Here is a 16,709-nt window from a genome sequence, read left to right as displayed (position 1 = left end):
AATTATATCCATTTGGGGAGGAAAGAGGAGACAGCTAATAGCGCAGTCACAGATACATCATGAGTCCAAGCAAGCGGCAATTCTTTGTCCTCACCTTTTCCACTTAGCCAAAAAAGAAGAGTGGAGAAGGGGATAGCAAAAGAGAAAGAAGGAGGAAAGAAAGAAAGAAAGAAAGCACCCACAGAGGACTAATCACACTCCATAATTACTTTTGACATCTACAGGGCTTCATAGAAAGATCATTTAGACCAACACAGCAGGGAGGGGAGAGGAAGGCGGCAGCAGGACCAGAGGGGAACTTTGGCATTTCTACCCCAGGTCCCTTCCAGTCGCCGATCCTTTGCCAGGACCTACGGGATGGGGAAGTCATCACAAGTTCTACCAGGCTGCCCAATTTTCTCCTCTGGAGCAAAGAGCTTGTAATTTTGGTTTCTAGAGCTTGAGGGACTGTCAGGCCACAGGGCATTGTCCCAAGCAGGGTCGGTGCTTCTCGCTCATCGCTCCAAGGCTGTGCTGGGGCCAGAGCCGGGGCATCAGCATCTGGGTACACCAACTATCATCAGTCCTTTCCTCTCTTCCCCCTGCAAACCCCACATTTCTCTTGCAGCCAAGGTGCTGCAGCAGAGACCGAAGCCTCCGAGGGATGTGGACACCCCAGTGTAACCCCACAGCGGTGGTGGGTTGACAGCTCATCCCACGGGACAGCATCACAGAAGGGAGGCAAGGTTTGATGAGGTGACAGCCACCAAGCCCAGCTGTGACTGCTATAGTTACCACAGGGATTTTTCCAGTATTTCCCTCAGGAGCCCCAGCCCCTCTTTCCCAAGGAGACAAAGCAATTCAATCACCTTCTGAAGTAAAAATGTAAATTAAAAAAAAAAATTAAGGCAGAAGATCATCTTCCCCACTGCGAGTGCAAAGCAGAATGGTGGAGGAGAGGAGGGAGGACACGGGGCCAGGATGCAGCGTGTGACCAAAGTGGCTTTTGTATTCCCAGGGGGACCCGGGTCGTGTCCCAGCCCCGGGGCACATCCCAGCGCGAAGGCCTGACGTCAGGTCCACAAACCCCCAAGAATCTGGGGTGCATGCCAGAGTCAGGCAAGCAGTATGCGGCAGCACCCTTGCAGGGTAAGGCCAAAATCACTCGGCTGTTCAAACTGCAGGCAAAGCTCAAAGGCTTTGTGTCATGTCCCTGGCTCCTCGGGAGATCTCCAGTAAACCCCCCAGGGATTGTCATCTCCCCAACCCGGATTGCACTCCACAAAATACTCTCTTCCTCTCCATCGAAGATTTTCACACTGAAGGCTGCTGCTGGCCATTCCCTCTTGCCCTGCAGACCATCAGCTTAGGATAAACAGCAAAGACACCGATTGAAGGAGGAACAGGAGTGGGCACCTCCAGTACACAGCACGGCCCTCCCCAGGCTGGGGGACCCGGCATTGCTGGTGACAAGGTCCCAAAGCCACCCAGGGAATGCCAACTAGCAAATAAACCCTGGATGCTGCAAATCCAAACCCCCTGCAACCCAAAAAAACCCTGGAAGAGCAGGAAGGACAGAAAGCAGCAGGGACATCAGCATGAAGCGAGTTCAAAGGGAATCTCCAGAAATCACTGGCCACACTGTGGCATCTCCTCTGCATCTCCATCTGCAAGTGGCTTCCATGCCATCCTCGGAGCCAAACGCAGCCACAGCCTCTGCACTGACTCGCACGAAGAGGGGAGAGCTCAGCACCCGAAAGCTTCACAGCGGGCAGAGCACAGACCTGTCTCAGCTTCCACTTTCCATCCAGCTACATCCCAGCAACTAAAATGCTGGATTAAAAAAAAAAAAAATAAAAACTCTTTTTAACTTTGCTCTCGTCCCTCCAGGAGTGTTTCCGAGCACCCCTTAGCAAAACCTGCTCACAGAAGGAAGCCACCCCGGGCCACTCGTAAGGAGGGATGGGGTCATTTTCTCTCATCATTTTCTCTCACCATCTGCTTGACTTCGTTAGGTCTCCCCTTATTGGCCAGATGTTCTCGGAGATGCGGAGCCATCCCGGCTTTAGTGCTCGCTCTCAGGAGGAATCTGCACGTCTGATTTCTCAGAAATCTCAGGGAGGGAGGGAGGGAACATGCAGACACAGGACTGGGGAGCTGGGAGCCTCCAAAAGCCTCCAGGAATTCAGGTTCCTTTCCTCCTAGAGAGCATCTTCACTGCCAAAAGGGACGATGTTTTATTTTAGGAGATAACATTTGCTAGCTGTAGCATGTCACCACCCTTGTTCTTATTTCTCCTGCCAGCAAAGACAGAAAAAGGGAAGGGAAAAAGCAGAGCAACGAGCAGAGCAGATTGACAGACTGAATTCTTGTTTCCCCACAGACTTTGATAAACTACAGAATAGGCATTTAATTACTTGCGACTTGACCCTCCCCACCAGGTTGGGAAGCAGACGGTTGGATGGCGCAGGTGGGACACAGCCCACCCAAACCATGCCCTGCTCTCCCCATCACTTCCAAATGTCTCTCTGTATTTTTTCCTTCCCTCTAAAAGGATGAATTAGCAGTAAACGCTGCTTCTTTTTGTAAAGAACCACCTGTTCAAGGAACAGCACTGGTTTATTTTGGATTGCCCTCCTCAAGGTCTGGTTTCTCTCCTCTCCCACCGCTCTTGCTGGAAACACCTACGCGACGTCTGGAAATGTCAACAACCGCTGCAACGCAAGTTCAGAAACGGAAATATTTTAATTGGTTTTATATCTCAGGCTCTGCTTCCGTATGAACGGGAACCTTCTGTTTAAGCAAGAATGAAAGACCTAAAGGGGTTAAAGATGGGAAAACAGGCTCCAAAGGGGTGACGCACCACAACCCCTCCTAGTCCAGAGCCCTCCCTGCTGGAGCAGATGGACACAGGAGCTGTGAGAAGCACCACATCACACACCAGCTCCTCCACCACCCACATGTGGAAGTATCTCCCTGCAGGTCCCTTTATAAGCCAAGAGAACATCACAGAAATGCAGGTGGTTACAAGTTTGCAGCGCTGCCCTCAGCCTGGCACGGGTCCGCTGCCGCCTAATCAAATCCTAATTAAACGTAGAGAACTAGGTTTCCTTCTTCAGCTCCTCTGGGCAAGAGGCACAGCAGGCAAACTGAGAAAAATGCAACGTACCGGTTGTGTAAGAAACCATGCTATTAGCTAATTAAAACAGAAATAACCACCCGACAGCAGCTGAGCAGGGATTTCTGCAATTCCATCATGCAAACTAGGGTGCCGGGATTGCGCCCGACAGAGGTTTTTTGCCAAACAAGAAGCCGGGAGGAGACCTGTTTTTGAATTTCACCGAAGGTGAAATTCAAAAACAGGTCTCCTCCCGGCTTCTTGTGGGCACAACACCATCTTTTCCATGCTCCCCGACAGCTCTCCAACGCACAACCGCTCCCAAAATCCCATCCCTGCGCGACTGCTCATGGAATCCATCACCTTCTCGCCCCGACTCGCTCCACTTCTGCAGGAGAACACCAGGAAATGTCCCTGCTCGCTACGGGGGTGCCCTCACGCCATCTATTAAGGCTTTGAAAAATGTTGGGGTTTGATTCGGAGAACGCAGTTCTGAAGCCTTAGTTCGCCTACTTTTTGCACTGTTGGTAGGACCCAACTTCTCCTTTCAAAAGGGCCTTTAGGATCATCTGCACGGAAAGTTGGCATCGAACAGAAACTTTGGTTTAAAATAAAACAGAAAAGAAAGAAAGAGAGAAAAGGTAAACAGAGGTGCGAGATGTCTCACGCGAGGGGTATTGGCAGGGCATCACCCCACAACCCTGGAGATCCAGATGTACATTCCTGGCTTTGTTTTACCGTTACAACCGTGATTGCACAGGACTCAAAATCACTCTCATATGGTTGTTAAGTTTCATAAATAATGTGAAAACTATATGCAACAGATACATCATATTTTCCAAAAAATTATAAGAAAAGTTACATCAAATTAAAAAGTAGCTTCATGAATGAAGATACTGCTCTAAGTGCACTTTCCCTGCAAGTGCAGCCAGTGCCTCAGCGCTGGATATGAAGAAAAAAAAACCCAAAACAAAACCAAAAACATCAGGTTTAAAAACTTAAGTCCGGTTTCAACCAGTCAAAACCGGGCCAAGCAGAAACCGAAGGTGCTCTCGGCACTGTCCCATGAGGGAGTCCCTATGTTGCTTCGTTATCCAGACAGGTTTGTATGTCCTTGTTGAGACTGTAAACAATCCTTCTTTCCTGAACTGTCCTCTTTATTGGCAAAACAAAGTAAAATATTTTATTTCTTTTTTCTTTTTTTTCTTTTTTTTTTTTTTTTTTTAAATAGAACATTAAAATTAACCCAGAAGAAAAGAAACGAAACACAGTGAGCTTGTTGGAGTCCATAGGATCTGGTCTGGAAGAGCTCGGAAAATGTGTTCAGTGTTTTCTCCTGTTTTCAGCTGGAACTGTACCAGAGATCGGGTTACTTGGGGAAAAGGGGAACAGAACGAGAAAACAAAGGAGGCGGCATCAGAGACCACAGCCATCTCATGTGTTCGCTTCATTCGCTAGGTCGTCTATCAATACCTTGGTGTCAGAAGCCTTGGACCTGCGAAAATAAAACACACAGGAAACACTCACTGGGGAGAAGAAATTTCCATTACTACATGCAGACAATAACACCGCAGCGTGCTTGGAAATGTTTCTTCCAGAGAGACAAATTGTTTCGCTCTGCTGGAATTGTTTCGCACTCTCCCACTCTCGCTGGGAATAGCAGAGCGGTATAAATACGTCCCAGCTGTCCCTGAGCATCCTCCTCCCGTGGCTCTGCCCATGCCACACTGCGCCTGCTCCACTTGTCCCGGGCTGCTGAGAGCTACAGCAGCTTCTTTTGGAAGATGCTGGACATGTCCCCATTTGCTTCTCACTCTCTACAACTGCCTGAAAGGAGGTTGGAACATGGATGGTGTTGGTCTCTTCTCCCAAGTAACAAATGATAGGATGAGAGGAAATGGCCTCAAGTTACATCACGAGAGGTTTAGATTGAATATCAGGAAAAATTTCTTCATGGAAAGGGTTTTCGGGCACTGGAACAGGCTGCCAGGGAAGTGGTGGAATCACCATCCCTGAAGGGGTTCAAAAGATGTGTAGATGAGGTTCTCAGGGACATAATTTAGTGGTGAACTTGGCAGCGTCAGGTTAATGGTTGGACTTGATGATCTTAAAGGTCTTTTCCAGACAAAATGATTCTATGTCCAAAGGGTAAACAGACATGGTGGTAGGGAATTCAACCAGGCTTTGGCCCACATCTCCTCTGCATCAAGTTTTTCAGTGTCTAGCAGCCACATGAATACTGTTGGTATCGGTCATATCTGTGTACTCTGAGCCAGCACTGATACAAGACAAACACGGCCCAAGTGCTGCGGGTCAGGCCAGAGCACACCTATTGTGTGACAGACACTGGCTCCTCGTCCTCCCATCCAGTGATGGAAGAGGGAAATGTGCTGCAGGAATTGCAAAACACCCCTGACATGCCGTGCTTCAGCATCCCCAGGGAGCCCAAGCTTGCCTCTCGGCCAAAGGTGGGGAAATGTCTAGGCTGCAAGGAGGGGGGGTGGGGAGAAAAACGGCATGGCCATTTAGGAGAGGAAGGGGCCTGAGATGTCACACAGGAAACGTTAACCAAACCATAACTGAAATGCTGGGGTGGTCTGAGGCCTGGAAATGGCCAGTTGAAGAGAACCTCTCTTCCAGGTTTGGATTTACAACCTCTGGCAATGGCTACAGGCTACTTTTTGCAGAAGGGGAGTTTTGTAAAGGGAACTCTCTTTTCCAGTGGTTTACCAGAACCCCAAGATGATGCAAAGGATGGATCAACCCTCCTTCAGAGAAATATTCATTTATTAATTGGACCTGTCCTCCCTTTGAATAACTACTAGACTGTGATCTTTGCATGATTACCCAGTCCATAAAAGGCCACCATGCGTTAACAACAGTTCCAACACGTGATTTGGTTTGTTGTGCTAGAGGAGAGGCAAAACATACTGTGAAGCAAGGCGAGGTCTGCGCAAGGACACGCTCTGGCTGCGCTTCCACTGCTTGTTCTTGCGGCGGTTTCGTACACCATCCTCCTGGTCCATCATCTGATCCAAGAGCGTCAGGTCATCGGCGTTGAGCGGTGCCACGGAGATGTCCCTCACGGCACGGAACTCACCACAGTTGTTCAGGTGCTCGTTCTCCAGACGGAAGAAGTTCCACACAAATCGCCTGGGTGGAGAAAAAAGGCCTAATTTGGTTCCACTTTTATGGGCACCGCCTGTGTTGGGTGAAGCACTGATACCTGCGCCTAGATACCACGGACTGTTCTCAGTGATCAAAGTGCCTCTGGGAACACCCTGGGAGTATGAAGAAACAGCGAATGACTAACAGCAGCATCTGCTACAACATCTTCCCAGCCCTCTGGAGAAAAACAGATCTGTCAGGCTCATTCCTTGTCCTAATGATGACAGCTCTCGTCTGGACAGCATGCAGGCAGAAGGCATGACAAGCAAAATGCAACCTTCACCATGTACCTGGGGGAGGTTCAGCTTCAAGCGCTTTTACTCATTCAGAAAGCTGTGGGGATCGGTCTCTAACTAGAGTACAAGTATATAAAGAGTCTTGCAACCTTACAGGATCCAAACTGATGACATAGAACCCAAATTAATATTTGGAAAAGCAGCAGAGATTCGAGAATAACTGTAAACCTGAGAATCAAGGGAAGTTTCATCTGGAAATTGCAACAAGGTAATTTTAAGGAGAAATTTAGTAATAACAAAACCCTCCAGATTAGGTCTATTTTCAGAGGAAACTGCAAAAACAGCCCCACATTGCTGCAGAGCCCTCCACAGCTTTCTTCACTCAGCACCCTGTTTGGATTGAATATTCCTGTCAGACCTAGTCTTCCATTTTCAAGGACCAATATCCTCCATGTCCAAGGAGCAAGGCATTTCCCATCGTGCTGACGTTATAACAAGTAATAAAAATGTAAAAGAGAAACAAACTGTTCTGTCCAGCAGCCTTACCGGAATACTTCAAGTGGGGCAAATACGGTCGAAATGATGTCCCCAGCGTACGGAAAGATTTGCATGGAAGTGAGGGAGATCTGGATGGTCCACGCAAAACGCAGGATGACATCTTCTACAATGGCACAATAGTAGTATGCCTGAAGAACAAGAGAGGCAATCAGGACAGGTCATCATACGTGTGCTGCACAGAAGACAGACCTCTTCAGGACTTCAGGAAGATAGAGAATTTGCTGTTCAGCAGAGAAGGGAACATGACATGATTTCTTTCAGATAAATAACAGAATCACAGAGTGGTTTGGGTTGGAAGGGTCATTCAAAGCTCCCCCAGTGCCACCCCTGCCATGAGCAGGGACATCTTCACCAGCTCAGGTTGCTCAGAGCCCCGTCCAGCCTGGTCTGGGATGTCTTCAGGGCTGGGGCATCCACCACCTCTCTGGACAACCTGGGCCAGGCTCTCACCACCCTCAGTGTCAAAAAATTGAACCATATGGCTAGAAAAATTAACTATACAACTAGAAAATCCCAGCCCATAGCACTCAGGAAGCACCAGCAGTCACCTGCAACATGCTCCACATATTTCATTAAAATATTAAAATAAAATATTAAAAGCCTTCTCTAATGTAAGAGCAGGCTGTATACGCACTTTCTGTGGGTAGACAATTCCTTCTCGAAGAAAGGTATTTTCACCAGCATTTTTGTCAAAGAGACCCCAGTCCATCTTCAGGTCCCAAATTAGGGTATAGCATGAGCTGATGAAATAGAAGATAATCCACAGGTAGAAGAACACTTGGGTGTCACTGTGGTTTTTATCTGGAAAAGAGAAGAACAACATACTTCTGTACAACTTAGAGCAGATTGATCCCTAAAATGGCTACAATTCGGCTGATTCGATCAGTGGAAATAACACCTTTTATTCAAGTTCTGGGAAAATCTGTGTAGCTAATCTGAAACAAACCAAAAGCCTTATCATGACCAGCTGTATATTAATTCTGCTTTAATTTCATGCAATGTTTTGCACTTGGGACTAAAATTTGCGCTAATTTTTTCTTGAAACTTGTGGTAGAGCTGTCATTCTAAATCTGAACGGCAGGTGGAAGCTGAGGGCCATTATTTCACAAGGGACACCGGTTTGTACAAAAGAAAACACGATCAGGCAGAGCTCGGTTGGGAGGGTTTTGTCAGAGAATATTTTAGTTTGCCTGAATATAAGCAATTGTGCACCAATGCTCTAAAAGCCTGAAAGAAGATGGGCAGCACGGGAATTTTCAGTAGCCATTTCAGAGGTTGTGGTGGCAAAATCAGCAAAAAGAAGGCAATACGGTAACATGTACGTATAAATGCTGAAGAAGACTCAGTATTTAAATGCCCAGGCTGAGCTTCTCTTTATGAAACACAGGACTGTGGACCCAAAGTCTGCTCTCCTGTGGATTTGTTTTTGCAACTAAGCTGTTTCCTGTTCCCCCCCCAAAAGGTTACACTGCTCTCTCAATTCAGCTATATTTCCTTACATCAGTCAGCTGGGTAAAAACAAATGGATCTGATCATTCTGTTTGCTTTTAATTAGCAAATCTGGGTCATAAAGTTCATAAAAATAAAATATATTGTAACGCTTTGCAAAGCTGAGTTGCTTTGCATCTTGCTGGTGTTGGAAGTTTTGCCTCCTTTCTGTGCAGCCACTGTAACTGCTCACTCACCGATTCTTTCTAACAAAGCCAATAACACTTCCAGTACAAAAAAGCCATAACGTTTCCAGTCCAAATCCGACGCTGCCACGCTAAATGACAGTGCTGTTTTCCATACATGTGGCTTTAAAACAACAGAACCCCCGAAGCTGATCACAGAGGGAGCAACAGGGCAATTTTCTCTCTCCTCATTTCTAACAATTACAACATAAAGGCAGCAATCCGATAATAATTATAATGGAGTTGAAAATGAGAGGCATCGTGTAAGAATACATTGCTCCCATTACACCCTTCAGGCTTCCTGGACATGATGCGTAGGATATAGGTCAAACACATGCGCTCATTCTCCGTTCAAAACACTCCCCCCTAAAAGCAAATCTATTAAAGCCACTTATGCAGCAAAGCCCATCTGCGGCGACGCTTCACATCGGCGGAGGGGAAGGACGCGGGGTCTGCGGCAGCTTGCGGGTTGGACTCGCTTCCCTGCTTTCTGCGCAAGGCTGGAAGCCTTTGAGCAGCAAGCTTGCATCCTCCCTAGGCTCGGCTTTACCCGGGGACAGGTCCTGCATCGCGTCATCGCCGCCGCAGAGCCGTGACGTCAGCCGGCAGAGACCCTGCAGGGCTCGGTGTCCCGGCACATCAACCCTGCCGCTTTGAAACCGCCTCTCCTATCCTTTTTTTAAGCGCAGCTGCCCACCAAACAGGACACAGGTGAGGTTTTTGGAGCTCAGCAATTAGGGCTCTACTGCAAGATTTAATTCCTCCCCACCACCAGCTCCTCCAGAGCCTCCACGACATTATTTCAGGAAGAAAAGGCAGATGCTGACATTCAGTGACTCAGACATACTAAGCCTGTTCTGTCCAACATTATTTTTAGCTCATTAGATCTCCATTTTTAGTTTCCACTACCAGACCCCAAACAGTAATTCAGAGAGGTAGTCAAGTGCTTTCAAAGCATCTAAAATGCTCCAAACTACCTTGTGAAGCTGCGTGTTCCTATCAAGCTTAGGTCTGAAGGTTAGGTCATTATGCCTTCCATCCCCCCACTTAAGGACAGAACAGAAGAATTTACAGATTCTTACTCCCCATCTCCATGGACCAGACGCAGAGAAGGCAGCTCTGTGCCTTCAGCCACATCCCAGCGTGAGCCACATCCTGCAGCTGCAGGGCTGAAGAGCATTTGTAAACAGCTAACAAAACTACATCCTAGGTTGGCAATTACATAGGAAGGTGATTTCAAAGGTTTGTGCTGCTTAAATCTAAATTGCCTTGAAGGATGCTGTGTGCAATTACAGAAAGAAGGAACCCTGGGAAGAAAAAGGCCCAAGTAAGAAATCTGGTGGCATTAACCCCATCAACCTCCAAAGGATATGCTTGCTCTAGTTAGGTTATCATTGTGGTGTCAGGTCCCTTTCCCTGCCCCTATCTCTGCAGCAGTCCTTTCAGTGGCACCTGGGGTCACGCTGCTGGCCCCTTGCTCCTGCTCGCTTTCTCACCAACCTGCTCTGTAATGCATTCAGCTCCTGAAAAAATCCATTTAAAAAAAACCCAATTTCTCCTTGATAAAATGCTCTAACCAGAACTAGCCTATTGTCTTGGCCTTTGAATCCCTTCCTTTAACCACTTATCCTCCTTCTCCTTCTGCCTGCGATTCTGTTTGACACCTTCCTTCCTTCTGTCCTCATTGGTATTCTGCTGGTGTACAGAAATATGTTTCTGCTCTAGGCAAGCAATTATATCTCAATCTCCACTGGCTGGTCCTAGTGGCCCCTCTTCACCGCTGCTCAGGGGGCTAGAAAATCAAGGCATTCATATTCTGCCCAGAGGGCTGCCAGTTTTTCAGGAGCTGTGCATATGTATGATGATGTCAGGGTCTATTTGAGCAGGAACTGTTTCATCCTGGTGTTTTTTCTTTGTTTAATGATGTGCTAGAAAGCACCAAAAACCATTAAAGAGTCACAGTGTCAGGATGAGCATAGCACCCTGGACACCTGGGAGATCTCAGCCTCTCTTAGAGGAAAAAAAAGACCAAGTTTTCAATGTTCTGTGGACTGCAGCACGAGGTGGGTGAAGGACCTTTCTATTCCACGCTCCTAAGGGCACCACCGCCACCATGTAGCTACTTCCTAAGCAACCGTTACTCAAAACAACACGTGCAGAAGCACAAAACTCGGTGTGTAAAGTTGCAGGTGCAGCTTTACCCTCCCTGCCCATGGGCAGATTTTAATGTATGTTCACATGTGTGTGTCTGCAACCTGAAGGTGTTCAGCTACCTCAGCGGCTCTTCGAGTCCGCAGTGCCCCATCATCTTCATTTGCTGCAACGTCAGTGGGAAGCAATGTTACCACAGGGGCTATTTGCAACCTTCACCACTGAATATCCATTAGCACCCTTAAGTTTACCCTATACAAGGCAATTCCAGTAGATGCTCTACACAAATACACCTAACAAATTGCTCCAGAAGGTCAACTGGATAAATAATGGATGGTTCCTACCTTCGAGCTGAAGCTATGAATGGCCACAGTTCTAGAAAACAGCCAAAGGCACTTGCAGCAGCAGAATTTACTGCCTGCAAAAATTGCTGATAGACAATATCTTGGATCCCAAACGCAGCCCCAGGGGACAAAATATCTGACCAACATTCTGAGAGAATAATGCTCTGCAGAAATTACAGCCCCTTCTAAACACAGGCAAGAGAAAGCTTGCTTTCCATCAAAGCTAGACAGCAAATACTAACCCGAACGCTGTTAATATTGACTTTACTTCCAAAGAATACTATCTGTTTACCCTGCTGAATTATTCTGGGGAATGTAAACACTATATAGTATTCAACACAGCAAAAATCAATGCCATGTAATATTGAAGCTCCGGATAAGAGCACAATGGCCCTCGATAAGCACTCCTGGTGTGTCAGCTGCCACAGCTGGCTGGGCTTTCTGCTGATGGTGAGATCCATGATAAAAGCAGCGATAAAAGCTGGGAGAAGCGTGAGGTTATCAGGAAACACGGGCAGGTAAACCCTGTGACATCAGGCGAAACTGACCCCACCAGAGCAGTTCTGCCTCCAGTGCCAATTAAAAACCTCCTGGCCAAGGCATGCCAAATTCAGTCGCCTTTGATGACCAGCCTTTCAATCACAGATGCAAGCAGAAACAAGGCAAAAATATAGATATTTACAGCGTGCTAACCAAGCACAGACACTAGAGCACAGGGCACACAAATTCTGCCTGGGGATGACGCGTGCCCATTAAATCCATCCCAGCACACAACGGGACGGGGGTGACAGCCAGAAGTGACTTATCTCTGTAAGAACTGCCACCGCAACGACATCCCAAAGCATTTGTCTAACACCTTACTGCTTGAAGCGCAGCACTACCGATCCCTCAGTAATTACACGGCTTAATGAAGGAGCAGCAGCAGCGTCTTTCTGCCCAGCCAGCATGTACTGATACTTAACACTAATCCATGGCAGAGCCATGGCACAATGGTGGACTTAACGCAGGGAAAAGGCAAATAACCTGGAGGAGCACAAGGAGAAATCGCCATCGTGCACCGATGGGCTTAGTCAAATACCAACCATTTTGCATGAACAACCTTCTCGTTAGACTCTGCAAACTTCCACCATAGCCTCCGGGCACAATTTAAAGCAAAGCAGCAAGATACAGCGCAGCAAAGAACTGTCAAGAGGCAACATCTCATTTCTTCTTCTAGTTAGATTGTACATTTGTGGAGTAGGGAAATCCCCAAATTGTGTTTTGACTAAAAACACTGCAGGTTTGCATAGGGTTTGTTGGACGATATGACTGTGTCTAATTTCAAGACACGGCAGCAATCTCATTGCTCATATCTCTCAAACAGAAGAACGTGATTTAATTGCAAACAGGAAAAAGCACATCAGCCACGGCTGAGATTTGATCTGAGTCTTCTTCTGGTGGCTTCTCTAGCATTTGAGAAGTGTAACTGCTACCTTGAGGAGGATGGGGTTTCCAATCTAACCATTTGCCAGCAGTCTCACTAACAAGAACATCTGGGTTCACAATCAGAAATCAATAACGTGGCAACTGGGGCCTTTGCTGGATAATTTAGGGATTGGGACCCAATGTCATCTGCTACCTCTATACAGCTTTGAGGTCCAAAAGCAGATTCCTTCAAGATACAATAACAACCACAAATATCAAAATTAAAGAAAATATTGTTGGATGATCGCATCTCTTAGATTTCTGCAGCAGAAAGTTCCAGACCTGCATACATTTGAAAGGAAAAATCACTTGATGCTGTCAGTTGCTTTTCTTAAATGGTTCCATTAAAAAAAGGTCAGGTTTTCCCCTCCTGAGTGCCCATGAAATGAGGTGTCACCAGGCCATCCTTTTTACTCACACCCTACTCATTAGTGTTCCCACTTCTCCAGACACCTTTAACACCGCAGTGTATTAAGCCACAGAAACGGTTACTATTAATCCGCTTTCCCAATCCCAGCTATTAAAATCCATCTCTCTCCCAGCTGCAAGCTGAACAAGAGACAGCACGAATCACCCAGCACCAGGTGCTGAGGCTGCTGGCACGGGGAACGTCCTGCTTGACATTTGCAGACCTACAAAGCCCAGGAAGATTTCCCTCTGGGATCTACATGCCTCATTTATGCTGACACTCAGGGTGCGGTGGCAATTCCCAAAATCCCCTCCCAGGCTCCCGTCTCATGTCCCGCTCACTTACCCGACCAGGGTGGTCCTGCCGCAGCGCTCCTCACCCTTCCCCAGCTCAACCCCAAAGAACCATCACCGGGACCTGTGCCTAAGCAATTAGAGCAGCTGACGAGCCGGCGTGGAGGAGCCAGGCTTGCCCAGGGTGCTGCCGAGACCCACGTCAAAGCTGGGAGGAGGTCAGAGGCCGGGATGGAGATGTTTGCCCATGGCAATGCCTCCAATTCTTCACTAATGACACTGCCGCTGCTCTGATGGGAAGGATCAGAAAGACTGGCTAATGAATACAACTCATTACTGAAGGTCTCCTGGGCATGGGTTGACAGGGTTTCAGACAAAAATGCATCCTAGCTCACAGCAATGTGACAGACGTTGCACGTTTCAGCTCCAAGTAATCATCCTGATGGAGCTGCCAGGATGCTGTGCTAAGGCAAGCCACAAAAAAACTGCAAGTATTAAGAAAGAAGCCATGAAAGTAGCCAGTTAATCCCATTACAAAGTTTGTTTTACTTCAAGAGGTCAATCCAAACGCTCTGCAGGGCTCTTGTGACATCTAAATCAAATGATCTGGCTTGCCGCAGTGCTGAGAAAGAGAGTGAGACACAGAAGATCTCATATCAACACAAACACTAGGGAACAGGATCTCACAATAGCTGCTTGTTTCAGTCATTCATGAGATTTGTACTTGAATTCTATACGTCCATTTATTTTGCTTTACCCCACTCCCTAGAAATGACGTTTCTCAGCTGAGGTATTATAAGCTGCTGCACCGATGCCTGATCTCTGTGAAAGTCATTTTAGTCTCGGTTCTCACCTCACCTTGCTCTCCTCTCCTGCTGCAACCATTCAGGATCACAGTCAATTACTGTTCCACCTACCAGCAAACTCACTCCACGGGCATTGTACCCTGCAGCTTCTAACATGGCACTAACGAGGACAAGGTGACACAACCCACTACATACAGAGCTGAGGTGCAGCCAGGTATCCCCCCATAGCTCCCAGTGCAATTTGATGTTATCACCATCCTCATCCTTCACCTGCAAGTCCTACTCCTCCCAGGGCAGCTGTGGTGGGACACAGAGAGGGAGAACCAGCGATCCATTCCAGCATGAAGTGGCTACACCAGCCAGTGTCACCGCTGGTAGCAGCTGAAGCCATCATGATTAATGAGGAGTGGGCCTCAGCTACAAGACCTGAGAATTTTCCACTCTGTTTTCAAAAAGCAGCACATTTCCAACTCATCTTCATCTGGTCAGACCTGCTCAAACTTCTGTATTAGTAAGGGATGGTCCAACACCTTCCTGCACAAGCCCATTAATCAAAGAATGACTCCTGCCTCGACACTTCATGTCTCTATTCCTTAGCAAACCAAGCAGTTTCACACCTTTCCCAGGCTTTAAACAAATCACAAATTCCACATCACTTCATCAGGAGAAGGCTGTTTCTGAATTGATGGTGAGAACATGGACAGAAGTGCTACTCTTTAGAGACAGCCCTATTTAGTTAATTCCTGTATTTTTAATTACTGTCAGTTTCCTGGGCTGTTTAATGAGGAAGTACATGGCAGTGACATTATCTTAGACCCACCTAAGGCTCTCCATGGCACTTCCAAGCCGCTGACAGCCAGCGCTCAGCACTCTTATTTGGAGTACCTGGAAGGTGCGTGGGCGCAGTGCGAAAGAAGAGATGCTTACCCAAGTTTCCAGGCCATGTGGATTAATTTTGGAATAATTCAGAGGTTAATAAACAGCTGGACAGTCCCCAGACCACAATGATTTCATTGAATAAGGTGTGTAAATCAAAGAGACAATGAAACCTTGCATAAACTGTCTTTCAGTTAGAGGATAAAATCCCACACAGCCAATTTTAATCCATTATTTGTGCTTAAGCGCAGTTAACACTTTCCTGAAAAAAACAGGGTAAACACACAGATGCTCACGCTGAAACAGCAAATCCCATAAAATAAAATGACGTAAAAGTACAAAGCACTGGAGAAGCTCAGTTCTTCATGCACAGATGCCGAATCTATATTCCCTGGGAAACTTCCAATGATGCCGTGGGAGCAAAAAGCATCAAGGTAAGAGAAAATTGACAGACAGTAGCGAAACGAAGAAACATCTCATTTTACAAAGAACAAAGTTGGAGCATAAATCATGCATAAAGCTTAAGAAGTGACCGGCACTCAGAACAGTACAAGGCAACTCTAGTTGCACTGTTTCTCATAAAAGACAAATACCTTAATATAACAACCCTATCTTAAAAAGACCAAACCACATCTGAGTGAGGAATTAAATCAAAGCTGGCTATTCTAGGTATGTCAGCACACCCAATTAAATGTAAACACACTTTATATGTGAGGGGATCCCCGTGGAACACAACTATAAGCTGGACTGAAGTGCAAGCAGCTACACTGGTGCATTTGTTAAGGAAAGCACATCTGCTTTTGGAAGAGCAAAAACACATCAAAAAGCAGTTGTGCACCAAAACAACACTGCACTTCGGGTAAATAGTCTGCTGTAGACACGAGGCTTAATAATTTGTTTCCCCAACACCATGTAGGTTTCCATAGGGATTAAATAATATATATTATATATATATATATAGTATTCAGTTGGCTGGCACTAGGGGAAGGCTGCTCGGCACTGCCGGGGAAGCTAAAGCAAGGGCAGGAAAGCTAAAGCAAGGGCAGGAAAGCTAAAGCAAGGGCAGGAAAGCTAAAGCAAGGGCAGGAAAGCTAAAGCAAGGGCAGGTTTCTGCTCAGCCATGCTGGGAACAAGCAGGAGCCGGTGACACACACTCCAGTTGCCAGGTAGCTTAGAGTTACAGATCTCTCTCATTTGCCTGTGCAAACACACCCCACAGGAGTATATTTACAGAACGCGGCCTTTGCTTCCCATTCCTTTGAGTGATATAAAAAAACCCCAAAATACTGAGAATTCTTCCTTTGGGAGTTCAGCAACAGTTGCCCTGGGGCTGCTGCTGAGCGGGCAGCTTGCATCAGTGCTCATCCACACCACCGCTGCCCACTCCCAAATCATCTTAAGGGGTAGCTACTCTCACTTCAGCTTCACTAATTCAGGAGCTGATAGCTCGGTGTTAACTCTGCAAAACTGGTCTAGACCCAGGACAACAGGACAGACAGTCTGGGAGAGAAAATCTGTTAGATACTACCAGTCCGACATCCCAACTGCACTTAGCAGAGAAAATTGCATTCTGCATCTAAATCAAAAGGAAGAAAAATAAAGTAACATCTTCTCTAAGGGAAGGAAGAATCGGA

At 46.9% G+C, this 16,709-nt stretch overlaps 1 protein-coding gene across 1 annotated transcript in view; it reads right to left on the bottom strand.

Moving 5' to 3' along the window:
• Positions 1-3,875: 3,875 nt before the first annotated feature.
• Positions 3,876-16,709, bottom strand: part of XPR1 (xenotropic and polytropic retrovirus receptor 1) — a 104,210-nt gene continuing 91,376 nt past the window's right edge. The window contains exons 12-15 of the mRNA XM_065842207.2: positions 7,694-7,860; positions 7,048-7,187; positions 6,029-6,250; positions 3,876-4,592 (exon numbers count right to left, since the gene is read on the bottom strand). Coding sequence (XP_065698279.1) covers positions 4,532-4,592; positions 6,029-6,250; positions 7,048-7,187; positions 7,694-7,860 — 590 coding nt within the window. The 3' untranslated portion in view covers positions 3,876-4,531. The remainder of the gene's footprint in view (positions 4,593-6,028; positions 6,251-7,047; positions 7,188-7,693; positions 7,861-16,709) is intronic.

Source organism: Patagioenas fasciata, chromosome 6 (genome assembly GCF_037038585.1).
Source record: "Patagioenas fasciata isolate bPatFas1 chromosome 6, bPatFas1.hap1, whole genome shotgun sequence".
NCBI lineage: Eukaryota > Metazoa > Chordata > Aves > Columbiformes > Columbidae > Patagioenas > Patagioenas fasciata.
The sequence above is the reverse complement of the archived record's forward strand: the minus strand, read 5'-3'. Positions and strand labels throughout refer to the sequence as shown.